The sequence below is a fragment of the Ovis aries genome, chromosome 14 (assembly GCF_016772045.2).
Source record: "Ovis aries strain OAR_USU_Benz2616 breed Rambouillet chromosome 14, ARS-UI_Ramb_v3.0, whole genome shotgun sequence".
Classification (NCBI taxonomy): Eukaryota; Metazoa; Chordata; class Mammalia; order Artiodactyla; family Bovidae; genus Ovis; species Ovis aries.
The window spans coordinates 59,124,554-59,152,510 of record NC_056067.1 but is presented as its reverse complement, the minus strand read 5'-3'; the positions used below and the strand labels follow the sequence as shown (position 1 = coordinate 59,152,510).

Genomic DNA, 27,957 nt, shown 5'->3' with positions numbered 1-27,957 from the left:
TTGGGCAAGGAATAGTGAGTTTATTCAGAAAGCCAGGAAACCAAAAAGATGGCAGATTATTGTCCCAAAGAATCATCTTTGCTGAGGTAGAATTTGGGTTTCTTTTACACGGAAAGATCTCTAGCTTCTCAAATATGGAGTTACTGCAGTTGCTGAGTACCTGAACTAAAGTCATCAAAGAATACATATAGCGAAAAAGGTAAAGGATTTGCCACAATCACTGAGTCTGGGAAGTATGGCTCCACTATGTTCCTATGTTGTGTCTTTTGGGTAAGATCCTTGCCATGCACATTACATTGCTGTGTGTTTTCTCCAGGATAAATACTCTGATACTACTGGTGAAATGTGAGGATAGGGTTATTATTTTTTAAAAAACAGCTGTGAAATTGGTGAGGAATATTCTAGAATGAATTCATGTTCTATACGACCTGACTAATAAATACATTTATATCTCCCTTCTATCCAGTATGAATTTTCTCATGAAGCCTAAGATGTTGCCACACTCATGATATTTGTATGGTTTCTCAGTAGGATGAATTCTCTGAGCAACAGTAGGGTGTGAAAGACTTCTACCATATACATTCACATGAGTTTCTCTCATGTATGGATTTTCTGATGTTTAGTGAGTGCTGAGACCTGAGTAAAGGATTTTCCACACTCAAAACATTTGAAAGGTTTTTCTGTATGTATTCCCCGATGTCTTTTAAGGTGTGAATTTCGACTGAAGAACTTGCCACACTCATTACATCTGAAAGGTCTCTCTCCAGTATGAATTCTCCAGTGATGTTCAAGATGTGGTTTTTGACCAAAGATTTTTCCACACTCATCACATTTGAAAGGTTTCTCTATATGTATTCTCTGATGTTTTTTAAGCTGTGAATTTTGACTGAGGAACTTGCCACACTCATTACATCTGAAAGGACTCTCTCCAGTATGAATTCTCCAGTGACGCTGAAGATGCGGTTTTCGACCAAAGACTTTTCCACACTCATCACATTTGTAAGGTTTCTCTCCAGTATGAACTTTCTGATGCATTAAAAGGATTGACTTTAGACGAAAGGCACTGCCACACTCATCACATTTGTAAGGTTTCTCACCAGTATGAATTGTCTGATGCTTTATAAGGGTTGACTTTACAGGAAAGGCCTTGCCACACTCATCACATTTGTAAGGTTTCTCTCCAGTATGAATTGCCTGATGATTTAAAAGGATTTTCTTTAGACGAAAGGCACTGCCACACTCATCACATTTGTAAGGTTTCTCACCAGTATGAATTGTCTGATGCTTTATAAGGGTTGACTTTACAGGAAAGGCCTTGCCACACTCATCACATTTGTAAGGTTTCTCTCCACTATGAACTGTTGTCTGATGCCTTAAAAGTGTTGGTTTCAGAGGAAAGGCCTTGCCACACTCATCACATTTGTAAGGTTTCTCACCAGTATGAACTGTCTGATGATTTAAAAGGTTAGACTTTGCACAAAAGGCCTTGCCACATTCATCACATTTGTAATGTTTTTCACCAGTATGAACTGTCTGATGACTTAATAGGTTTGACTTTAGACGAAAGGCCTTGCCACACTCATCACATTTGTAACGTTTCTCTCCAGTATGAACTGTCTGATGCCTTAAAAGGGTTGACTTTACACAAAAGGCCTTTCCACACCATTCACATTTGTAAGGTTTCTCTCCAGTATGAACTGTCTGATGACTTAAAAGGCTTGACTTCAGACGAAAGGCCTCGCCACACTCACCACATTTGTAAGGTTTCTCACCAGTATGAACTGTCTGATGACTTAAAAGGGCTGACTTTACACAAAAGGCCTTGCCACACTCACATTTGTAAGGTTTCTCTCCAGTGTGAACTGTTTGATGCCTTAAAAGGGTTGACTTTAGACGAAAGGCCGTGCCACAGTCATCACATGTGTAAGGTTTCTCACCAGTATGAACTGTCTGATGAGTAAAAAGGGCTGACTTAACACAAAAGGCCTTGCCACACTCATCACATTTGTAAGGTTTCTCTCCAGTATGAACCCTCTGATGACGAGCAAGGTTTGAATTTTGGCTGAAGACTTTGTCACATATATCACATTTAAATAATTTCTTTCCTGTATGAATTTTCTTATGTCCTCTGAGGTGTGAGCTGTGAGTAAAGGCCTTGCCATGCTCATCACATTTGTAAGGTTTCTCTCTAGTATGAACTGTCTGATGACTTAAGAGGACTGACTTTACACGAAAGGCCTTGCCACACTCATCACATTTGTAAGGTTTTTCCCTGTGTGCTTTGAGTTCTTGTTTTATTCCTGAAGGATTCATAAAACCATTCCCATATATATTAGAAACAGTGGTTTGGACACAAGGAGGAATTCTTTGAACTGGTGAAAATGAGAAACTGTTGTTGACAGAACTCTTAACTTGATTATATTCAGAAATCATCCCGCCAGTTTGAAATATCTGCAGTTTATCCTGAGACTTAAATCCAAACCTCTTTCCAAAGGGCTTGATCTCTGCATCCTTTCTATCATGCGAATCTCTTCCATCAGGCACATTTCCATTAAGGCTTACAGGTGTGCCTTTGTAATTTCTTTTGTCATCTCTCCCCTGACACTCAAAGTCACACATATTTTCCTGACTTTCCCAAAGATGAAAATGTTTGATTTCACAGCTTTCAGGGCTTCCCAGCATCAATGTTTGGAATGTTTCTCGTTTATCACTGTTCGCTTTGGGCTGTAAATGCTTCATCACATGTGTAGGAGAGATATCTACAAGATAAAAAGAATCATAGGTATCTTGCTCACAATAATTCAAAAATAAATGTTTCATGTTGAATATATATTACACCAAAAGTAATACTTACATCAAGTTATGAAACACTACAATGATGACCTTAAGTGTTTAGAAACACTAAAGGAATAGAATTCTTAACTTAAGAAAGCATAACATAAATTCACCGTTATGGTAGCCTAGTTTTAAAAACAATATGCCAAACATACTCACGTTGGACAATCTTATGCCAACTTTCAAAAACACAGTGTTTTTCTACCAGAACCCTTAGGAACGTATCAATCAACAGTTGTCTCAAATTGAAAAGAAAAATATTACACTATCATTGTATTTTGCAAACTTACTGTACATAAATAAATTCTAAACAATATATTATATATTATAACTGTAAATAATCCAAAACCATGCTTACCCAATTAATAATTAACTATTCATAATTGGTTGTTTACAATTGAAAACAAATAAGATAATGAAAAATATGACTAAAAAATTTTTTTGGAAACAACATAGTTTTTTAAATCTGCTATAGAACTATGTACCCAAAGAGAAAAGGCATTTTACAATGTTAACAAGTAGTATGTGTCAGGTGTATAGCAGAATACACGCGAAAAGACCATCATCTGTAAATGACATGTAAATTAAGATGTATAATATTCACCGGTATTCTAACAGCCAATAAACAATGCAACCCCTACATATGTTGTTGTTTTTCAGTCGCTCCGTCGTGTTTGCCTCTTTGCGACACTGTGGACTGTAGCTCACTGGACTCCTGTCCATCGCATTTCCCAGGCAAGAATAGTGGAGTAGGTTGCCATTTCCTTCTCCATGGGATCTTCCTGACTCAGGAATCAAACCTGCATCTTCTGCATTAGCAGGTGAACTCTTTACCACGGAGCCACCAAGGAAGGCTAATCTCTGCTGCTGATGCTGCTAAGTCGCTTCAGTCGTGTCCGACTCTGTGCGACCCCACAGACAGCAGCCCACTAGGCTCCTCTGTCTCTGGAATTCTCCAGGCAAGAATACTTGAGTGGGTTGCCATTTCCTTCTCCAACGCATGACAGTGAAAAGGAAAAGTGAAGTCGCTCAGTCTCTTAGCAACTGCATGGACTGCAGCCTACCAGGCTCCTCCATCCATGGGATTTTCCAGGCGGGATTTCCCAGGCAAAAATAGTGGAGTGGGTTGCCATTTCCTTCTCCATGGGATCTTCCTGACTCAGGGATCAAACCTGCATTTTCTGCATTAGCAGATGAATTCTTTACCACAGAGCCACCAAGGAAGGCTAATCTCTAGCCATGCACTATTCTTAATTACCTAGTTTAATGGCACCAAAATATAATAAATAAAAAGTGAGTGCTTTGTGTATTTATTGACTAAGGTCAGACACAATATTGCTGAAAAATGTTGCAAGTGAAACGCATACAAGATATAATGTAGTTAAGGTTCGACAGAAACCAAAATTCGGTAAAGCCATTATCCTTCAATTAAAAAATAAATAAAATTTTAAGAAGATATAATGTAGAGCTAGAACAAATAATTTCACAATTTGTATGGAAATACAAAAAACCTCAAATAGCCAAAGCAATCTTGAGAAAGAAGAATGGAACTGGAGGAATCAACCTGCCTGACTTCAGGCTCTACTACAAAGCCACAGTCATCAAGACAGTATGGCACTGGCACAAAGACAGAAATATAGATCAATGGAACAAAACAGACCTAGATGGCCATCAGCAGATGAATAGATAAGAAGGCTGTGGTACATATACACAGTGGAGTATTACTCAGCCATTAAGAAGAATTCATTTGAATCAGTTCTAGTGAGGTGGATGAAACTGAAGCCTATTATACAGAGTGAAGTAAGCCAGAAAGAAAAACACCAATACAATAAACTAACGCATATATATGGAATTTAGAAAGATGGTAACGATAACCCTGTATGCGAGACAGCAAAAGAGACACAGATGTATAGAAAAGGCTTTTGGACTCTGTGGGAGAGGGAAAGGGTGGGACAATTTGGGAGAATGACATTGAAACATGTATAATATCATATATGAAATGAATCGCCAGTCCAGGTTCGATGCATGATACTGGATGCTTGGGGCTGGTGCACTGGGATGACCCAGAGGGATGGTACGGGGAGGGAGGAGGGAGAGGGGTTAAGGATGGGGAACACGTGTATACCTGTGGTAGACTCATGTTGATGTATGGCAAAACCAACACAGTATTGTAAAGTAATTAACCTCCAATGAAAATAAATAGATTTATATTAAAAAATATAATGTAAAGTCGTATCATAAAGAACATGACAGAATATAGATATTACCTTTTTAAACAAATAAATTTTGAGTATTTACTATAAAACATGTTCTACTGACAACACTAATTTGCTTTAAAAGGCTTGAGGTAAATTAACATGTTTTTCTCTAATTAGAGCAGGAGACACATCCAATTGGCCCACAAAGTGGTAAGAGAACCAGGATATGAATTTGAACCTACTGGGACGACTGATAAAAGTTATTTGTAAACATGACCACCCACCGAATGAATAGACTGCTCCTGCTGCTGCTAAGTCGCTTCAGTCGTGTCCTACTCTGTGCGACCCCATAGATGGCAGCCCCCCAGGCTCCCCCGTCCCTGGGATTCTCCTGGCAAGAACAATGGAGTAGGTTGCCATTTCCTTCTCCAATGCATGAAAGTGAAAAGTGAAAGTGAAGTCACTCAGTCGTGTCCGACTCTTCACGACCCCATGCACTGCAGCCCACCAGACTCCTCAGTCCATGGGATTTTCCAGGCAAGAGTACTGGAGTGAGGTGCCATTGCCTTTCCGATGAATAGACTAGAAAATATTAAAAAAAAAAAAAAAAACAAGGAACTTAGAAAATATCAAGGAAGATACAAGACAGAAGTAGTCTGTTTAACTATTATTCAACTATCCCATCTCGAAATGGGTTGTGAGTCATCATGGATGCACAGAGCGATTTAGGTCATGTCCTGAGAAACGTGTTCAATAAATTATCAGAGATTATCTTTACAGTGAGAGTATGTAGAAGGTGGAGGGATGTGATAGGTAAGAACAATGTTTCCACCCACATCAAGGTACTATGTGAGGATTGGTCAGGACTAAGAAAGGGCCTGCGTGGAGCATAGGGTACACAGGTGTATGTCAGATATCAGCTTATGACTGCATCTCTTTGTGAAAATAACTGAGAGCACAAACTAATATACTGACCTTAAAAGAAAAGAACTGGTTCAGCAAGTTTATGGGCATTATACTATGGGTATGGGACAGAAACAAGAGAGATTTTAAAAGTGACTGTGATATATGGAGAAAGCAGGATGATACCTGTTATACTATTTACAATGTAATGTATCCAACTCTGATTTTATAACTTACAATAGAATGCTTATATTCAAGAAAAACATACACAATATTCCAGGATATTGTGAAAGAATCTTATTAGCAGAAATCAGAAGGAAAATCCAGGAAAAGGCTATCTAAACCTGGGTTCCTCTGCCAAGTATGATTAACCTCTCTATTAGACATTTATTCCATTTCGTCTTCCACACATGGTCATCTCAAGACTGAGGAGTATCAAAGGAAAGGAGGGATTGACACTGACTCTGGAAGACCTTCCCAGTTACAAAAGCCTTTCTGAGGCATCCAACTCTTTTTGTAGGAAAAGGCTTTATTCTCCTACACCTTCCCTGAGTTCAAAAGAGCATATTCAAACAGTTACTAATACATTAAAGGACATAAAAGGATGATCAAGTGGGATTTATTTCAGGGACGCAAGATTTCTCAATATCCACAAGTTAATCACTATGATACACCACAGTAACAGTTGCAGACTAAAAACCATATGATCGATAAGACTCAGAAAAGGTTCTGACAAAATTCAAGTGCCATTTATGATAAAAACCCTTCAGAAAGTCAGCACAGATGGACTCTACCTCAACATAATTAAGACTGTATATGTCAAACACACAGCTAACATCATACTCAGCAGGGAAAAACTGAAAGCACTCCCCTTAACAACATGAATAAGACAAGAATGTTCACTATTGCCACTTTTATTCAACATATTTTTGGAAGTCCTAGCCACAACAATCAGAAAAGAAAAACAAATAGAAGGAATTCAAGGTAAAAAAATAAAGAAGAGGTAAAACTGTCACTATGATGCTACACACAGAAAATCCCGAAGATGCCACCAGATGACTAGACCTCATCAATGAACAGAGTAAACTTGCTGGATACAAAATATATAGAAAACTGCTGCATTTCTATACACTAATAATGATATATCAGAAAGTGAAATTAATGAAACAATCCCATTCACCACCTCAGAGAAATAAAATTCTAAGGAATAATCCTACCTAAAAAGTCAAAAGAATTGTACTCATAAAATGGTAAGATCAGAAAGTGAAATTAATGAAACAATCCCATTCACCACCTCAGAGAAATAAAATTCTAAGGAATAATCCTACCTAAAAAGTCAAAAGAATTGTACTCATAAAATGGTAAGATGCTGATGACTGATACCAAAGATGACACAAACAGATGGGACAAACATATACCATGTTCTTGGATTGAAAGAAGTAACACTGTCACAATGATCATACTATCCAAGGCAATCTACATATATAATGCAACCCTTATCAAATTAACAATGACATATTTCATAAAACAAAGAAAAACTTAACTTCTACCAAAATACAAAAGACTCTGATATCTAACATGATCTTGAAAAGAAGAACAGAACTGGAGGAATCATGTTCCCTGAGTTCAGACTATACTACCAACTGACAGTCAACAAAGTGAAAGTGAAGTCGCTCAGTTGTGTCCAACTCTTTGTGACCCCATCAACTATAGACTACCAGGTTCCTCTGTCCATGGGATTTTCCAGGCAAGAATACTGAAGTGGGTTGCCATTTCCTACTCCAGCAGATCTTCCTGACCCAGGAACTGAACCTGGGTCTCCTGCATTGTAGTCAGATGGCTTTACCGTCTTAGCCACCAGGGAAGTGGTATGATGATGGCACAAAACAGAAACACACATCAGTAGAACAGGACAGAAATCCCAGAAATAAACCAATTTACTTAGAGTCAATTATTCTATAACAAAGGAGGAAAGAATATAGAATGAAGAAGTCTCTTTAATAAGTGATGCTGGGATAAATGGATAGTTACATGAAAAAGAATGAAATTCCAACATTCTCTAACACTACATACAAAAATAAACTCAAAATGTGTGAAACATCTAAATGCAAGACCAGATACTATAAAATTCATAGTGGAAAACAAATGCAAAACACTGACATAAATATCAGCAAAATTTTTTTGAATCTATCTCTTAAGAGTCATGGTAATAAAAGCAAAATTCAAACAAATGAGACCTAATTAAATTTAAAACCTTTTTGCAAAGCAAAGGAAACCAAAAAAAGAATAAAAACTAAACTTTTGGACTAGAAGACTATATATGCAAATAATGCTACCTATCAGGAATTAATTTCCAAAATATACAAACAGTTCATAGAGCTTAATATCAAAACAAACAAAGAACCCAATCAAGAACTGGGCAGAAGATCAAAACAGATACTTCTCCAAAGGAGACAAACAGATGGCCAACAGTCACCTGAAAAGATATTTGACGTCTCTACTTATGAGAGAAATGCACATCAAAACCACAAAAATGTATCACCTCACACTGGTCAGAATGACCACCATCAAAAAGTCTACAAACAATAAATGCTTGAGAGGGTGTGGAGAAAAGAGAACCCTCTTACACTGTTGGAAGGAACATAAATTGGTACTGCCACTTTGGAGAATAGCATGGAGGTTCCATAAAGAACTAAAAATACAGCTATCACATGAACCAGCAATTCCAATCCTGGGCATATATCCAGAAAGGATGAAAACTAATTCAAAATGATACATGCACCCCAATGTTTTTAGCAGCACTATGTATACCAGCCAAAACATGGCAGCAACCTAAATGTTCACTGGCACACAAAGGGATAAAGAATATGTGGTACATATATACAAGGGAATATTGTGAAGTGAAAATAGCTCAGCCATGTCCAACTCTTTAAGACCTCATGACCAGCAGCTGGCAGCCTACCCTGTCCATGAAATTCTCCAGGCAAGAACACTGGAGTGGGTTGCCACCTCCACAGCATAAAACACAATGAAGTAATGCCTTTTACAGCAATATAGACAGATTTAGGGATTATTCTAAGTGAAATGAGAGAAAGACAAATATCATAGGATATTATATGCTGAACTGAAATAAATGATACAAATGAACTTATTCACAAAATAAACTCACCAGAATGAAAAACAAACTTATGGTTACCAAAGGGGATAGTACAGGACGTTGATGGGGGCAGGGAAGGGAGAGATAAATCACCAGTCTGAATATTTACAAACTAATGTATATACAAAATAAATAAACAACAAGAACCTACCATATAGCTCAGGGAATTGTACTGAGTATCTTGTAAACTGCAGTATACCTGAAACACAACATTATAAATTTACTTAAAGAGTGGAGAAGGAAATGGCAAGCCACTCCAGTAGTCTTGCCTGGAGAATCCCAGGGACAGAGGAGCCTGGTGGGCTGCCGTCTATGGGGTGACACAGAGTTGCACACAGCTGAAGCGACTTGGCATGCATGCATTGGAAAAGGAAATGGCAACCCACGCCAGTGTTTTTGCCTGGAGAATCCCAGGGATAGAGGAGCCTGGTGGGCTGCCGTCTGTGGGTAGAGTCAGACATGACTGACGCGGCTTAGCAGCAGCAGCAGCAGCATACCTAAAAAGAATGGTTAAAGCAAAAACAAAAACACCCTTGCAGAGATGTTCAAAAGATGTTTCACAAAGGTGTAAAAACTACCAAATGGGGGAAGCAGTCTATGAAACAAGACATGTTGACAAAACTGAATACCCACCAGCAAAAGAATTTACTTGGAACATTATCTTACACTACAGACAAAAAGGAACTCAAAATGGTTCAAAGACCTAAACCTAAGTCCCAACTGTATAAAACTCCTAGAAGTAAAGGTGCAGGAAATGTTTCTGGAAATTGGACCCACAAATGATTTACCAGATATAACACCAAAAGCACAGGCCACAAAGTAAAAGCAGATATCAATAAATTGAACTACATCAAAATTATAAACTACTCTGCATTAAAGTGCAGTGAGTTTGAAAAGACAATCAACAGTAAAAGAGAAAATATGTGGAAATCATACATCTGATAGTAAATGAGTACAAAGAATATATAAAGAATTTTAAGAGGGACTGATCACCAGTTCTACCATAGGGACCATTCCCCAATCAACCATCCAACGCATTGCAAATACAAAACAGAAAAACTAAGAGTAACACAGAAATTTGAACTCAATGATAAAATAAAAAAATACCTACAATGCACAGAACAACAGTGCAACCAACAGCCTCATAGATATGAGAATGTGAACTTGGACAAAGTTGTCCTGGGATAAATTCCTATACCATTTACAGAGGCTAAAATATATGGTCCTTGATACACATGAACAACACTGTCTTGGGGCCCTTGACAGAGTCTCCAAAGCCAGAAAATAACCTGGAAAGATGTATCAGGCTCTCGTGATACTTTCTCTCTCATCATCCTAGAACATACTGACCACTCTACTGGATAGCATCAAGTGGTGACTTTGTACAGAGCAAGAAAGTAACATTAGGAATACTGTCTCCATCACAGTTTTCTGTTACCTACTAAATCCACTCCACAGAGACTCACCAGAGGCTGCCAATTAAACATAGGTGGATTATCACAGCAAGGAAACCAGATAAAATTTCAGACCCTCAGGAATATATTTCAAATAAATTGAAGAGGTAAAATGATACAAAGTAAGGAGAATGGAACATCAGGTATAGTTGACATTCTCAGACTGGGTAGAGCAGCACAAGAGTAAAACTAATACAACATGAAGGTCAGACATTACAGCATCTTGAGATGGGACCATGCGCTCAACCTACAGATGGCAAGCTAAGAGCCTGCGAGATTCACATATGCTCCCCTCGTAGGATCTAGGATCAAAAAGACGATCTCTCTAGCCAATCTTACACTTTCCTAAGTAACAACCACAGAGGATCCAATCCACCAACTTGTCCCACTCCTAAACAGAAAAAAACAGCCCTTTTGAGATACTCGTTTTTCTTTATATGTTGTATTTTTGGCTACTTTTATATCACTCCCTACTCTCCAGAGCTTTTTCTCAGGCTCTAATGTGGAGATAATATTTCAGATCAGAAACAGAAACTCTGGGACTCCCCTGGTGATCCAGCGGTTAAGATTCTGCATTTCCAATGCAGGGGGTGTGGGTTTGATCCTTAGTCAGAGAACTAAGATCCCACATGCAGAATGGTGCAGCTAAAAAAAGTAAACAAGCAAGTGAAAACAAACAAATAGATATTCAGAGTTATCAGAAGAAAGAAATCTAAAGTGCTGTGGATTTTTTTAAACACTGAGCAAAAGTCAAAAGGAAGAAAATAGGAAATTGGGGTTTTTGGTATTTTTTTTTTTAACATTTGCCAGTGAGCTTTGTACATAATTAAGCTCTGGGACAACCTCAGATATTACATGAAACAGACACAGCATCTGAAGAAGGTCAGTTTAACCTTCTGAAGCTGTCTCATGCCCCAGTCACCAGAACTCTCACATGAAAGACATCAGGGCCTTCCAAAGGGCACACAGGGAAAATGCAGATACCCAAGGGCAGCTCTGGAAGGAAATCATTCTCACCCAAGGAGAGCAGGTTCCTGTAGGTCTCCAGCATCACGTCCCTGTACAAGGCCCTCTGAGTAGGGTCCAGGAATTCCCACTCCTCCTGAGTGAATTCGATGGCCACATCCTCAGAGGTCAGTCGTTCCTGAAATGAAACAACATGTCACCAAAGGGGCCATGAAAAGTTCTCATTTTCATGCAAAAGAGAAAGGGTAGTAAGGCGTACGGATTGACTTGGTTGAAGTATGTGTTCTAACAGATCCATGCAGGGGTATCTGGAGAAATTATGGATCTCTAATTTTAATTTCTTTGCTAAGACCTTATGAGATCCTCCAATTAATATGCGTTTTACATCAGTGTTCAAAATCCATGCAATATATTAAAATTAAGCTCAACACTGTTTTGCCTATACAGAAGTGTCAGATATTATGTTCTACCCAGTGAGTGCAACTCATTATCTCGATGAGGTACAGCATGAGTGGTGTCTTCAGAGACGACAAAGTCCACGGCACTATTAATGGAAAGGTCAAAATTTTCAGGTATGATGTAGATAATAGGAGCAAGGACCAAATGTTTCAAGGCTTCCTGTTGCTCTAAATTACTGTAGTATTACTCTAAACATTAAATAAGTATTTTACAGGCAAGAACCTGTCATCAATATAAAAGCTCATTAAAGGACCATCTGTTCCCACCTTACAGAAGCAAACCTGTGTCACAGATACTCTGAGAAACTCGACTCAGATCAAGAAGGTAAGAAATGTTACATCAAGCACCTGAACTCAGAAGCTTGGGCTCAGCAACTGAAGCTTAAGCATCTAACAATGAAGTAATACAGAGAACATTACAAGTCCTTTGACAGAGGGCTCCTAAAGAAAACTTGAAAGGAGTCCAAGGTGAGCCTCTTCCCTGCCACTCTGTCTTCTCTGCAGGGAAACCAGCTCTCGGGCCTCCAGTCTTCATCCCTTGAAAATGGACACCTGCAGCAAATTCGTCTCTACCCCCTCCCTGATCGGGAGAACCTCCCTCCTGTTGAGTGATCACTGTCCACAGTGGTGGTGAAGGACCAGAGACACTGACTGATGAGAGCCACAGCAGCTTTGCAGCCCCAGGTCCCTGGACCACCTCACTTATTTCTAGCCACAGCTTCCAAGCCAGTGCCATTTCAAAGGACTTTGACACAGCAGCCAAGTTCCCTGGAGCTGGAGCTGCCACACCAGGGGTGGCTGGCTCTGGGGCTGGAAGTGGGACTTTGTTTGGGAGCTTCATCACTGTTATGCCAGGCACCCTTCTCTGAAACAGTAGCTCTTCTACACCACGGGCTTGGCCCTCTCAAAGGCCATGGGGCTCTTTTGCCTGATGGTGGTCTAGTTCATCTTCTTCACGATATGAAGGAGCTATTTCCACCTCCCGTAGTTCTTTCTCCTATGTCTGCCCTGTATGTTCCCTTTCCTGTAACTCCCCAGGCAGCCTGGGGAAAGTGGTGGGCTCAGGGTTTGACAGAAGGAAAACAAATAAATATTGTATTAGTATGAAAAAAAAAAAAAAGTCCAAGGTGAACAATGTGGAATGGCATGAAAGGTCATTATAGATGTGGATACAGAAACACAACTGTTAGTAATTTACTACTTAAAACACTAACAGGATTGTTTAGAAAATTTCAAGGCCACAAATTACACAATTATATTTGTATACAAATTATACAAATGATAACATAATTTCAACTGAAAAAAAAAAGGTGATATATAGTTTTAAAATCATGATGTCTTCTATCTAAACCACAGACTTGCACATGCATGCATGCTTATTATAAAAAATTAACTGACATGAGAGGATTCGTCTTTTGACAGATTTTTTGGACAATTTTATATCATCCTTTCGTTCACATGTGCTTCAGCATCTTTCAGATGATAAAAATGTATACTTTGTACTCAGCTGAGTTTTTCAACAGGATTCTATACTAGGCTACAAAAAGAAAACTGGTAAAAACATTAAAAAAAAAAAAGAATACTTGAACTCAATTCATAATAAAATTACCATATACAAAGATACAAATATAATTTTATCCATTTAGATTTACATAGCAAGGCATTAACAAAAGCCAAAGACTTTGTTTTTTCTTTCCATTAATAAAACAGTGATTTGAAATTAGAAGAGTTATTAGATCATGACCAAAATAAATATCACAATAGCAAAGTAAAAAAACTTCTTGGAGAATTAAAAATCATGGCAAAAACTAACATGAAAAAATATAGTTATTAAGTAAGACTATCTCAAGAAATATCATGATAGGAAGGAAATATTCAATACATTCCTTTTGAAATTACAGTGGCATGAAAGGAGCTGTCCAGGGTGCCTGTCTTTCACCACCATATGATGCACAGGAGCAGGGGCCACTAGAAGAACTAACAGGAGGAAAAAACCAGGGCAAGAAACACAGAGTTTGTCAGAGAGTTGAAACAGGTAGTACTCACAAACCTAAGGACATGGACAGGTGAAAAGTGAAAGGATGGAAAAGGTCCATCCTAAAGAGAGCAGGGGAGACTGTTATAGCAGACAAAATAAACTGAAGAAAAAAAAAAGTGCAATGAGATAAATATTGCATAACGATAAAACGGTCAATTTACCAGAAAGTTGTAACAAGTGAAAATATATATACGTCTAACATTAGATATCTCAGAAAAATGAAGCAAACATTGAACTGGCATGTACAGATCACACTGCCCAAGAAAAGCAGAAAACACATGTATCTCAAGGACACAGAAAACATTCTCTATGAGAGACCACACGTTAGGCCAAAATTAACCATTTTAAGAGACGGATACCATAAAAGTATCTTCCCTAACAACAATGAAATAAACACAAGAAAAAAAGAAAATTCCTCAAATGTGAACATTAAACAACTCACTCTTATACCACAAATGGGTCTAAGAAAAAAATCACATGGAAATTTTTAAATACACAGATGAAAACGAAAAGACAACATTACAAAATTTATAACACACAGAGAACACTGTACTAAAAGGCAAGTCTGAACTGTTAAATGCTTACAGTACAAAAAAGAAAAGATCTTAAATCTGAAATCTATTTTTAGACCTCTAGGAAGCAGAAAACAGAAAACAAACTAAACTCAAGTTTAGCAGAAGGAAAAATGTAAATAAGAAAGATTAAACCAGAGATACAACAGAAAGTAGAAAAATATAAAAATCAACAAACCAAGAGGTGATCTTTTGAAAAAACTGTATAGGAAAACCCCACCTAGACTAAGGACAAGAGAAAAAAATATTCAAATAATTAAAAATAGATATGAAACAGGAGTGATTACAACTGAGGTCAAAAAGATAAGGAAGTATTATGACTGATAATGACTATAAATGACAGAATATAGGAGATACTGGCAAATTCTCAGAAACATACAAACTATTTTACTTATTAAGAAATAAAACAATTGAGAAGTGTTAAAAGTGAAAGTAATAGCCACCCAGTCATGTCTGGCACTTTCTGACCTCATGGACAGTAGCCCACAAGGCTCCTCTATCCATGGAATTTCTCCAGACAAGAATACTGGACTAGAGAGCCATTCCTTTCTCCAGGGAATCTTCCGACCCAGGGAGAGAACCTGGGTCTCCTGCACTGAAGGCAGATTCTTTATGATTTGAGTCACCAGGGAAGCCCATTATAACTAGAGAGATTTAAAAAGTAGTCAGAAACCTCTAAGAAAAATACAGGACCAAAATCTACCAAACATTTACAGAAGAACTACCACTAATCCTGCTAATTCTATGGAGCAAGCATAGTTCTAATAATTTGCTGATTTCCCAAAGACACAAGAAAGGAAAACTAGAAACCAATACCCCTGACGAATACTGATGCAAAATTAAAATACTTGCAAACCAACTTCAACACATATTAAAAAGAACTGGGGAAACAGACACAGAAAACAGATGGAGGTGGGAGGGGAGGAAGGAGAGGGTGAGATGTACGGTGAGGGTAACATGGAAACTTACATTACAATATATAAAGTATAGAGCCAATGCGAATTTCCTGACTGACTCAAGGACTCAAACAGGGGCTCTCTAACAACCTACAGGGGTGGGATAGGAAGGAGGATGGGAGGGAGGGGACATATGTATACATATGGCTGATTAATGCTGGTGTTTGGCAGAAAATAACGACTTCTGTAAAGCAATTATCCTTCAATTAAAATAACTTAAATAAATAAATAAAAAGATCTGACACCATGACCAAGTGGATTTTATTCATATAAGGCAAGGAGAAGTCAACACACAAAAATCAATTAATATGACAGATTAAAGGAGAAAAAAAAAAAACCAGGATCAACTCGATGCAGAAAAAAAACATTTGACAACAATTTGACAACCTTTCAAGATGGAACACTCAACAAACTACAAACAATAAATTATACCAACATCAACATAATCAATGCCATTATGAAAAGAGTACAGCAATGGAGAAAGAATGAAAGCTTTTCCTCTGAGGTCAAGAAGAAGGCAAGGATGCACACTCTGCACTGCAGTTCAACACAGCACTGAAACTCTTAGAGCAATAAGATGAGAAAAAGAAATCAAAGGTCCCCAAATTAAAAAAGAAGTAAATGTATCTTCTTTCCCACATGACAAAGTTTCATCAGTAAAAATAATAGATTACAAAAGAAACATGCTATATCAAAACAGATTCTTTAATAACCACACAAAGTGTCAATCAACCAATTAACTCATTATCAAAATTTCCATGACAATCTTTGTAGAAGCAGAATAAAACATCGTGAAAGTCATAGAACTATTCAAAGAGCAAACAGCAAAACTCTTGAAGAAGGAAGATGGACGTCTTTCTATTTCAACACCTATTACAAAGTAATCAAGGTGATGTGGTACTGGTATAAAAACAGACAAATAAACCAACTGAACAGAACACAGTACTCAGAAATAATTCTTTGTGTATATATATATGTAAGGTATATTCACAAGGATGTCAGATACACAAAAGGGAAAGGACAGGCTCAACTGCTCAGATTCCCAGATTTTACCAGCTATTCCACGTGCAGTTTCCTTACCCTGGTTGACAGAGCAGACAGCGCATCTAGATAGGCCCTAAGCAATCCCTGCTGCCCAACAGCACTGAGACCCCAGCTCCAACCTGTGGGTGAGAAGCCTTGCCCTGGACGGTGCTCAGAGGAGCTTCCTCACAAGGGCCAGGTCACCGGGTCATGGGGAGATGGGATCTAAGTGGAGACGACAGGGCCAGAGGGAAGGCCTCGGGTGAGTGTGCATGTACAGGAGTCACACAGGACACTCCAGCGTCCAACACGATTAGCGAGTCCAGAGAAGGGCATTTCAGGAAGGACAGACTAAATATGACCTTACCTGAGAAAGAGCCATGCCTCACTTCTTTTTTTTCCTCTTCCTTAACTTCAGGGCTTCCTCAGGCAACACGAGTCTTCAGAGGTCTATCATGAAAGTTGAAAACATGCTGTTTAATGCTTAGAGTCAACACATCCCCTTCCTGAGCCCCAACCACACACACAGAGGGAAGCCCTCACCATGAGGAACAGACAGTCCCCTGTGGCCACTGTCTCAGGAGGGCCTCAGGACAGTCAACTTCCGCAGAGAGACCAACATGGGACTTTCCCACACTTTCCCTTGGATCACACTCCCCTCCTGCTAAGGCCTCATGTACACAGCAGCAGGAGGCACCTCTGCTGACTAGGCAATCTCCTTCAGGTCATACAGCAGGTCCCAATCCATCCCCACTCAGAAGAGAGTATCCTCTCCTCAGCCCAGATCTCAGCCCTCAGGACTGGGAGGGCTCAAGACTCCTGATGCTCAGTGAGGGATCCAGACTGGAATCAACTGGGGCATCTTAAACATTCTCAAGCTGTGGACCAACAAAAACTATCTGAAGGGGAACCTCTGGTCAGTGGGTACAAAACATGTGTGTCGGGAGCCGCGTTAAGACATTACTGACAAAATGGAGGCACGGCCTCAACCTCCTCTCCTTGTCCCGCAGGCATGGACCCTGGATGAAGGAGTGAGGTCTTGTGATTCTGACTTGTTTTTTCCTTTCCTCGGTTGAGTTGACTGAAAAGAATGTTAAGGTGCTTACTGTCCTTGAGAGGAGCATGAGAAGGCACAAAGCCTTCTGCAGTTGTGCCCAGAGAATAATCCGTAAAGTTAACCATTGACATTTGTTCAAGGATCTTTACAAATGTTTATGGCAACGGAAGTTTGCCGAATTTACGGTTTAGAAATAATGAAGAATACTTAGAAGCTAAAAATTGAAGGAATGTGGTAGTGCTAGCATGTTTTACTATAGCTTTACAGATTAGGAATTTCAGAGATACTAATAGCTAGAAGCCTTTTTAGGGGATAGTGAGCTTAGGATGCTAGGGGCAAACAGGATTTAGAAAGATAAGAAATAAACTGAGGAAATGTGGTTTGCAGCCCAGACATAAGCATGAGTTACAATGTAATCATAAGTTAAAGTAAACAGGATTCTGAGAGAATAGCTGAAGCAGAAACTCTGTTTGAAGGGCAACAATGTTTTATAGAGACAATAAATCTGGGTGAGGGGAAACTGAAAATGCCAAACCTCTGAGCTAATGCTTTTGTCAATGTATAAAAGAGAACCTGAAGCTTGAAATAAACATGCAGTCCCGTACCTTGAGTCAGAGGCTGCATCATTCTCCGCCAACACTGCTCATCTCTTCAGGCTGATTCCCTGGCTGCTGGAGCTGGGACTCTGGCACATGTGTATGCAAAACGTGTCATCAGTGAAACGTGAACCCTGGACTGAGCACCATTCAGAGGAGAAAAGCACCGCCCCTCAACTCTCTTTTTCTTTCCCAGCCTTACTAAGGTGTAACTAACAAAAATGGTATAAATGTACTGTGTACAAAGTGATCATGTGATAGACTCATACACTGAGTAATTATTATAGTCAAGGAAGTTACACTTCCACCTATGACTACACTGTATTATTTCTCTCTGGGCGAATTTCAAAGATATAGAAACACTACCAGCAGCATGCAGTACCTCAAATCCCCAGAACTTACTTATTTTACAACGGAAAATCTCCACTCTTTGACTACCAGTGCCCCATTTCCCCGTCCACCCACCTCCTGGTAACAGCCTTATTACTCGATGGCTCTATGAGTTTGACAAGTCTAGTTTCCACATAGTGCCTGTCCTCCTTTGTCAGGCTTATTTAACTTGGTATAATGTTCTATAGGTTCATTTATTCTGGCATAAATGCAGGATCCTTGGTATTTATATTCATATACAGAGGAAAAAATAGTTCATGAATATACAGTATATAATAAACATTTCTATACCACACTTTTGTAACCTATTCTTTTGTCAAGAGACATCTGGGCTTTGTCTATGCCCTGGCTACTGCAAATCCAGTCACACTCATGGGACTGTGGACATATCCCTGAAAAACTGATTGCTTTTCCTTTGGATATCTGTCAGAAATGGGTTTGACACAGTGTAGGCCTTTCTGCGTTAATTTGTTAAGGAACTTCCATTTTATTTTCCAACATAGCAGTACCATTTACATTACCACCAACAGAGCAGTTAAGATTCCATGTTTTCTGTACTGTGCCTGTATGTGTGTTTATTTTGGGAGGGACAGGAGTGGATAACACAGAACCCAGCCTGGCAGCAAGACAGTTGCAGCTGCATCTTCTAGAGGACAAGCCTCCAGGCTGCAGATCACTGTGGCATCACTGCCCTCTGATTTTTTGGAGCCATCCTCCCCTACATCACAGGACTTTATGATTCTCCTCAGGCTGGGCCCAGAGATCCCTACTGACCAGGACCACCTTGTAACAAGCATTCTGTGATCTTAACCTTAGTACTCCTATTTTCCCAGCAGGACTCAAACAAACTTACAAACTTTCATGGTGTCCAACAGAGTGTCCACAGAGCCCATAATAAGCCTCTAACCCTCTTATACAAACACAAAGCATTCCAAGCCCTGATAGCTCACGCATGAGGCAAAATACAAAAGAGGACACCCAAGGATCCACAGACACAAGACACCATATTTTCATTTACAGTGAGTGATCCAGGTCAAACATCAAAATCTCCAAAGACTATGAAACAGAGGGATAATTCCAATGATGCACATGGCCCACTGAGAACTCGGCATCTTCCAAGGAAACACTCCAGATTCTCTTGATATCTTCCCAAATGCACATGAACCTTTCTGCACCGGCAACCCCAAGTACACAATGATACCAAAGTTGATGCAAAAAATGACTTGAGATTTTCCCTGTTACTCTACAGTGCCTGCCTGCTAAAAGAGCCAACAAAGGCCAGGGAGTGGAGTGGATGCTGGGGGCACCTGCTAGAACCAGCCCCTCAAGCCCAAGGCTCCCATCCTCCTGCACCCACAGCTGCCTGCAGGCTCAGCCCAGGCCACCGTTCTAACAGTGGAAAAGACTTCTCTTGGCTGAATTCCACGTTCTTCATTGCTGCTCACGTGTGGTCACGAGTTGTCAAATCAAACCTGTGCAGGCACATGTTAGCCTCAGCACTGCTGTCCTGGGGAACACGAGCTCAGGCAGTAGAACCTCAAACCACTCCATGCAGGCTCTCCAACAAACTCTCTTCCAGGTGCCCCAGCCTGAACGGAGACATTCTCTTCCAACAGATCCACACACCCCTTGTCCCTGCAACTACACTTGGGATGGGCACACGCTCCATTCACTGGGCTCACCTTGATGCTCCCAAGTACTGCCACAACCCTCCTGCAGACCTCACCTGGCTCCCTCCGCTTTCCCCATTTGTCTACCTCTCCTCCCTGATGACTGGACTAAGCAAGACTAAAGCGCACAGGGGTTTCCTGGCAAAGGGGATCACAAGAGTGCCCACGAGCTACCACCCAAAGGACACTGCACACGCAGTATGAAAATCAAGAGATTGACCCTCCTGGGAAAGTCTGCCACCACCTGGGGACATTATGGAGTTCACGTACAAAGGCGTTTGAGATGAGGAAGTCTCAAAGCAAGGGTCTCCAGGTCCCACTATCTTCTGTTTTCTCCACCCACACCTACTTGGAAGATATTCTAGCTCTTGGGGGTTGCAGGGGGCTCATCCTCAGTGCACTGAAATCACAACGTTTACACGGAGCACATGAACTCCTAGATGGCAAAGCTGCTGTCCATGATGGTGACTGGTCTCTGGATGGAGAGAGCTTAGATCTGGGGGCTGCAGAGGATGAAACCCAGCAGACTGAACATGGGGACATCTTAGACCACTGCTTGAGGACACCAGTTCTGTAGGGCTTTTCAGGACTTCCTATATTTCTTGGCTCATCTTTTGAGTAATTAAGTAGTCACAGGGGGCAAAGATCAATTACAGCTGAAATGTCTAGAACATGGGAAACATCTTCATCACCTGCCCTGTTCTCTTGGTCTTTCCTGAGGATTATTCAGCCCAACCCATAGTCCTGTCATCTACAGACATTTCCAGTAACAGGTACTGCAGCCATGCTGGGAAGAAGAGGAACACTATGAGCCCTAAAAAGAGGGGAACCAGGAAGGACTCAAAATAACCCATGAAGAAGGGCACTGACTTCTGCTGATGGCAACTGATACACAGGCAATAAACTTGGGTAACATGAGAGAGACTGTTAGGAGGGGTTGGGGAGACCTCCCTGAGCCTAGACTTGAAGGGTGACAAAGGGCCTGAGGCACGGTGACCTGAAGGTGAGAAAAGGAACTACAATGTCAGACAGAAATGGTTTGGGTATTTGGAAACAGAAAAGGTAAATGGGACCAGGACAGGCTGAACCATGAGCAAAGGGTCAGCTCCCAGGATGAGGCTGGAGGCACTGACAGGGCCCTGAGCTTGACAGAGGGTTGTGGAGAAACAGCAAGGAGTCAAGCTTTTGACCCAAGAACAAATGAAAGCAGTGGAGGTCTGAACGTCAGGACATAAAATAAAATCTCCCTTCAGATTTAGCCTTATTCATAGAAGTCACCTAATTCTGAGCCTGTGATCCTGCCTCCATCCTACAGTTTTCCCTTTCGTTTTTCATTCAGGGAGGACTGGGATCTATTTAAAATTCTCATTACCACCAGAAACTCCCTCCAAACCAGAACTGCCACACACAGACACACAGCCAATTTGCCTAATCATTTCAGGGGTCAGTGTTGCTCACACTCAGAGATTCCACTCTAGTCTCTCATCTGCATGTTACAAGTGGGCTCCCTCAGGCCCAGAGAGAAGTCATTTATGACAAGGTCTGAGCTGAGTGAAGAGAACTGGGTATAACTGAATAATGAAATGGGAGACTGAAGGGCAAGTGAGCCAAGTTTGTCCTTATTGCCCATCCCATTTAAGACCAGGAACATCTGTCATGTATCTGAGCAAAAGAAACTTTTCTTTCAAGATTGGGTCAAACTGATACCAAGCAGGTAATTCTTTATTATATGACTGCAATAAAATATTTTAAAAATACAGAATTGCAAATATATATCCACTGGTACAACAAACATTGTAAGGGGTCAGCTTGGAAATAGGATCTGAGTAATCTTTTTCATTATGAAGAGAGAGGCTCTGTTGGAAGGTTCCAGGTCAATCCAGCCCATCCTTCCTCATTTGCACAGAAAAGTCACAAAGGGACCTGAGGGAAACATCTTCATATCACCGCACAACTCACTTTTTTTCACTGATCATAGAAAATGGAGAAAACAGACCATTAGACTAACCAGTTAAACTAGGTGTTTTGTTTTTTCTTTTTTTTGAAAGGAAAGAATGAAGCATTTTGGTGGTTTTATCATGTTAAATGTTCTTTTATTTTCCCATTTCTCAAAGAAATGCCTTTAATTGCACAAGATCTAATGTCATACCTCCGTCATTCTCTGGTAAAGAGCTGAGACCAGAAATATCCATTTGTGTGTGCACACATACACACATACACACAATTCATGTCTTTGGTAAAACCACAATTGAAAATATGTCTATTTTACTACAAGATGTTGAGAAGGTAACAGGCAGGAAGGCCAGGGGTCTCCAAATGGAGGAAATAGGCTGCAAGTGTCAGACATTTTTATCTCTCTTAAGCAGCAGGAGGAAACAAACAAGCAATATTTTTTTCCTTCGCTATTCAAATCTAAAAGGAGGTTTCTCTTAAAATACTGTGTCCTTATAATAACACCTGGGGTCAGACTCTCAAGACAATCAGGACTGAAGGTGCCCAGGGGTCCCCACACAAGCTCCTGTCCTAATTACACCTGAGGAACCCCAGGTATTAATAACTGTGGGGGGCCAAGCCGTCGATTTCCTTTTAGATACTGGGCAACTTACTCCATGCTTACTGAAGCCCCTGGCCCACTTCCTTCCGGATCCGCTTCTGTAATGGGACTGTCTGGATGAGCCAAAGGGTATTATTTCAGTTATTCTTTGTGTTGTAACTGAGATTCTGTGCTATTTTCACACGAATTTCTGATTGTGCCAGAGTCTCCCTCACCCCTTTTGGGGAGGAATATACTGAATAAGGTCCATGCCTCTGTTTTCATAAATACGGAGCCCTCCCTTTCTCTCCCTTTAGTTGAATAAAATGTAAATCCTAGAGTATGGACTGATGGAAAATCTGTGGGTCGAGCACAAAATGCTATTCCTGTAGTTGTCAAGCTCAAAGACCCACTTATTTCCACATAAGCAGCAGTATCCACTGAAACTTGAGGTTAAGGGTTAAAACCCATCATCGAAAATTTAAAGGAGCAGGGATTATTAGTTCCCTGTAACAGTCAATGCAACACTCCTATTTTGGGTATAAAGAAATCAAATGGTAAATGGAGACTAGTTCAAGATTCCAAGAAGGCAATGGCACCCCACTCCAGTACTCTCGCCTGGAAAATCCCATGGATGGAGGAGCATGGTAGGCTGCAGTCCATGGGGTCGCTAGGAGTCGGACACGACTGAGCAGCTGCCCTTTCCCTTTTCACTTTCATGCACTGGAGAAGGAAATGGCAACCCACTCCAGTGTTCTGGAATGGAGAATCCCAGGGACTGGGGAGCCTGGTGGGTTGCCGTCTACGGGGTCGCACAGAGTCGGACGCGACTGAAGCGACTTAGCAGCAGCAGCAGCAGCAGTTCAAGATTACAAATAATAAATGAGGCTGTAGTTCCTTTACACCTCATGGTGCCTAATCCTTATACTCTATCATCTGAAATTCCTGAACGAGCCAAATATTTCTCAGTAATTGATTTGAAAGATGCTTTCTATTCTGCGCCTTTGGCGGAGGAAAGTCAATTTCTATTTGCCTTTGAAGAGCTAAGCAGCCAGCTTCTCAGTTAACCTGGACAATTTTGCCCCCGGGATTTTGTTAAAGTCCTCACTTATTTGGACAAAGTTTGTCACGGGATCTACAAAACTTTAATGGCTTCGAAGTGGTGCTGTTACAATATGTAGATGATATTTTGCTCTGTGCTGAGACAGAGGAAGCTTGTGCCCGAGCCTCAGAAGATTTCTTTAACTTTCTGGCAGGCTGCAGTTATAACGCATCAAGAGAAAAGGCTCAGCTTTGTCAACAATCTGTTAGATATCTGGGCCTAATCATATCAGAAGGGACTAGGGCCATAGGCCCTGAGAAAATTAAACCCACACCAAATCATCCCCTACCTATGACTTTAAGACAATTGAGAAGATTTCTGGGAATCACAGACTACTGTCATATTTGGATTCCGGGTTATGGGGCACTTGCCCGGCCTTTATATAAACTTATAGCTGAAACTCAGCAGGCCCAAACAGACAAACTGCTTTGGTCTCAGATACTCAAAAGGCTTTTAAGGTCCTTCAGACTGCCATCCTGCAAGCTCCCGCTTTGAGCTTGCCCACAGGGTCAGGATTTAATTTGTTTGTCACTGAAAGAAAAGGTATGGCCTTCGGAATTTTGACACAAGCCTGAGGGCCTCACCAGCAACCTATTGCTTATCTAAGCAGAAAAACAGATGTAACTTCACATGGGTGGCCCCACTGCCTAAGAATAATTGGGGCAGCGGCTTTATTAGCACTTGAAGCTTTAAAAATAATTAATCGACAAAATCTTACTGTCCTGACTTCTCATCATGTGAATGGAATCTTAAATTCTAAGGTTAATATTTGGATGACAGACAGTAGACTTCTTAAATATCAGTCATTGTTGTTAGAAGGACCAGTAACTAAGCTTAAAGTCTGTGGACATTTAAATCCTGCCACTTTCCTTCCTACGGAGGAAAATGAAATAGCTGATCATGACTGTTCCCAATTTCTAACTTTAAACTATGCAGCTTGGGAGGATTTAATGGATACTGTTAGGTAGGTAGAACAGGGAAAAGGAGTCCAAAAAAGCGGTGGCTACAAGACAAAGAAGGGAAAAGCCCCAGGGGAGCCTGGTGGGCTGCCATCTATGGGGTCGCATGGAGTCGGACATGACTGAAGTGACTTAGCAGCAGGAGCAGCAGTGACTATAATGGCACCCCACTCCAGTACTCTTGCCTGGAAAATCCCATGGATGGCGGAGCCTGGTAGGCTGCAGTCCATGGGGTCGCTAAGACTCTAGGAGTCGGAAACTACTGCATGACTTCACTTTCACTTTTCACTTTCATGCACTGGAGAAGGAAATGGCAACCCATGCCAGTATTCTTGCCTGGAGAATCCCAGGGACAGAGGAGACTGTTGGGCTGCCGTCTATGGAGTCGCACAGAGTCGGACATGACAGACACGACTTAGCAGCAGAAGCAGCTCCCCCATTCTGACCCTCTTCCACCTCCCTCCTCACCAGATCTCTCTGGGTTGTTCCAGAGCACTGGCTTTGGGTGCCCTGCTTCATGCATTGAACTTGCACTGATCATTCCATTTTACATATGGTAATTTACATGTTTCAGTGCTATTCTCTCAAATCATCCCACCCTCAACTTCTCCCACTGAGTCCAAAAGTCTGTTCTTTACATCTCTGTCTCCCTTTGTTGCCCTGCATGTAGGATCACTGGTACCATCTTTCTAAATTCCATATACATGCATTAATATATAGTATTTGTCTTTCTCTTTCTGACTTGTTTCACTCTGTATAATAGGTTCTAGGTTCATCTACCTCATTAAAACTGATAAACGAGGTGACACTTTTGCTAAGTATGGCACAAAATAGTCTAAGATGATTTACTACTTACCAAAGAAAATTTCAAATGTATGAGATGAAGGGAAGAAAGCACTCAGGCAAGGAATGAATCTGAAAAGAATTTGAAAAAAAAAAAAAAGAATTATTTTTAATCTAATAATCTAGTGTCAAAGTTTAAAAAATTGTGGAGAATAATCATATTTAGAAAAGGATGGTAAGAGTAGAATACTGGAAACTAAAAAAGCTTATTTCTGAAGTTAAAAATGAGTACAGAAACGGAATGAATTAAGACCTATTTCAACCTACAAAAAGCACCATACATAAAGAAAGGAGAAAATGTGAGTCTGTTTTTTGTTTTTAAAAAGTGTTCCTTTAAAAATGCTACCCAATAATGATACAGTGGATAAGAATCTGCCTGACAATGCAGGGGACATGGGTTCTATCCCTGGTTCAGGAAGATCCCACAAGTACAAGCAGCTAAGCTGGTGCACAACTACTGAGCCTGTGCTTTAGAACCTGGGAGCCACAACTCCTGAGCCCATGGCACAGCACAGCCAAAAAAATTCATTAAAAAAAAAAATGCTACCACAGAGTGACACTTTAGAGTCAGTCATTTCTTGCCCCAGGTCTCTTCTTCCCTGACCTCTATCTTATGATAGGACAAGGGAAGGGGGTCACTCACACCTCAGTGAATCAAGCCACTGCCCCAGGCTCAACAGGGTTTGCAAATGAAAGTCATCTTCTGCCACAACTAATAAAAAAAGACACAAGCATTATAGACAGGAGTTTTGAAATTCTCATTCTCCTCTGTATAACTAAAAAAATCATCTGTATCCAAACAACTGGCCACACCTGGATCGAGCTTACCCCTCTGTTCACCTATCTCCCTATTTCATCTGGGTCTTGGTGTCTCTTTTTCTCCCCCTCTGCTCTCCTGCTGTTCCCGTCCTATTTCCTCCCTCACACGTGTCCTGTCCCAGGCTGCTGCAATTCGTTCCCCCTGGAAATGCTCTTTCTCTCCAACCTTCCTGAGTCTTTCAAAAATCCATACCTATGTCTGCCTCTTTCTTCCCCCATTTCGGCTCCCTCTCTGCGCTCCAGATTACTCCCCTCCTCTCGCTGTGACTCTCCCTTCCTCCCCACTCTCTGGCAGGCCAATGGCTATGCTTCCTTCCAGCCCTTTCTTCCTCTGCTCCTACCTTTCTCTGCCTACACCATAAAACCGGCCACCTCAGATTGAGATTTGAACCCTTGTGGCAGGACTCCAACCGGGTGAAAACACAACTCGGGACTCTAAACGGAAGAGGCCTGGACTCAAACCCGGCTGAAACCGTTAGGGACTCTCCACCTCTGACGTCCCTCACCGCCCTTCGCCTCCCCGCTCCCATCACTGAGACAGGGCAGTTTTCCCTATGCTGTTTCCCAGTCCCTGGAGATCTGGCTTCCTAATTTACTAATACTTCTCTATTTTACTCACTTGGCTATTTTCAAGGCTTAACCTCTCAGTTTTCCCATTGGTTCTCCCTGATGCTTTTCTCCTCGGTTTCAGTTATTTCTCTCAGTCCTTCTGACTCTGCCTCTCCTGATCCTCCTGCCTCCTGAATTTACTGAGTGGGCGACAGAACGAGACGCCCCCGGACCGGAAGAGCACCTTTTCCCCCGAGTTGAATTGGGAATGGAACAGCACTGACTGTCACATGGCTGGCCCAGGTCACCTACCCTATCCGGGCTGAGGGGACGGGCTGACAGGAAAGGGGGCTGCTGCGGGGCAGAAGGACCGGCCTCAGGAGACGCGAGGACAGAGGACTGGGAGGGAAGGGGCTCAGGAGCGGGGCGGCCTCTCCGGAATCCCAGGACCGGGGAGAGGGCGCGCGGCCTATCTCGGCTCTGCCTCCAGCGGTCGAGAAGGCGACGCGGCAGGCGCGACTCCAACTCGCGAGAGAGGGCTTTACTGGGCAAGGCCAGAGGTCAAAAAGGGGATTAAGCAGGAATATGTAGCCAGAGGTGGTGTCTACGCAAACCGAGGGCCGATACCGCCTCAGCAACACTTAAAACCCAAACGAAAACATAACTGGGCCGCAACGGCAGCGACAGCGTTTATCCGGGGCCGAGCACCGGGTGCCAGCGTGTTCAGGTCGCTGGCAATTCCCACACCATAAGGACGAGTGAGCGGGGGCGGAGGTGGGGACTGGAGGGGTGGCGAGCTCTGCAAACTTACTCTTGAAGGAAGCTTAGACGCCGCTCGGGGACCTCGGCTCTGCGCTCTCCAACTTCCGGCTCCGTGTG

General features: G+C 41.3%; 1 protein-coding gene and 1 pseudogene across 9 annotated transcripts; one reads left to right on the top strand and one right to left on the bottom strand.

The window, feature by feature from the left end:
- LOC105601990 (zinc finger protein 665-like) lies at positions 1 to 27,946 on the bottom strand. Of its 9 annotated transcripts, XM_042231118.1 has the most exons (8): positions 27,890 to 27,946; positions 26,356 to 26,422; positions 25,724 to 25,782; positions 18,223 to 18,302; positions 16,928 to 17,010; positions 11,565 to 11,691; positions 9,245 to 9,292; positions 1 to 2,759 (listed from the first exon to the last, which is right to left on the bottom strand). In XM_042231118.1, exons 5-8 carry the CDS (start codon positions 16,940 to 16,942, stop codon positions 598 to 600), a joined length of 2,352 nt encoding a protein of 783 aa, XP_042087052.1. In that variant the 5' UTR covers positions 16,943 to 17,010; positions 18,223 to 18,302; positions 25,724 to 25,782; positions 26,356 to 26,422; positions 27,890 to 27,946; the 3' UTR covers positions 1 to 597. The 9 variants fall into 9 exon arrangements, with proteins under 9 accessions (XP_042087052.1, XP_060254938.1, XP_042087057.1 ...); XM_060398955.1 differs by lacking the exon at positions 9,245 to 9,292 and having other exon boundaries at positions 26,354 to 26,422; XM_042231123.1 differs by lacking the exon at positions 18,223 to 18,302.
- Positions 12,516 to 12,914, top strand: LOC121816403 (ATP synthase F(0) complex subunit C2, mitochondrial-like; annotated as a pseudogene).
- Positions 27,947 to 27,957: the final 11 nt, after the last annotated feature.

What these genes read in the sequence shown, in the direction of transcription:
- LOC105601990 (XM_042231118.1), bottom strand. An exon ending in CAGGAACCTGCTCTCCTTGG is followed by an intron (nt 9,293 to 11,564) that starts GTGAGAATGATT and finishes GTTGTGTTTCAG; the next exon opens with GTATACTGCAGTTTACAAGA. An exon ending in ACAATTCCCTGAGCTATATG is followed by an intron (nt 2,760 to 9,244) that starts GTAGGTTCTTGT and finishes TTTATCTTGTAG; the next exon opens with ATATCTCTCCTACACATGTG.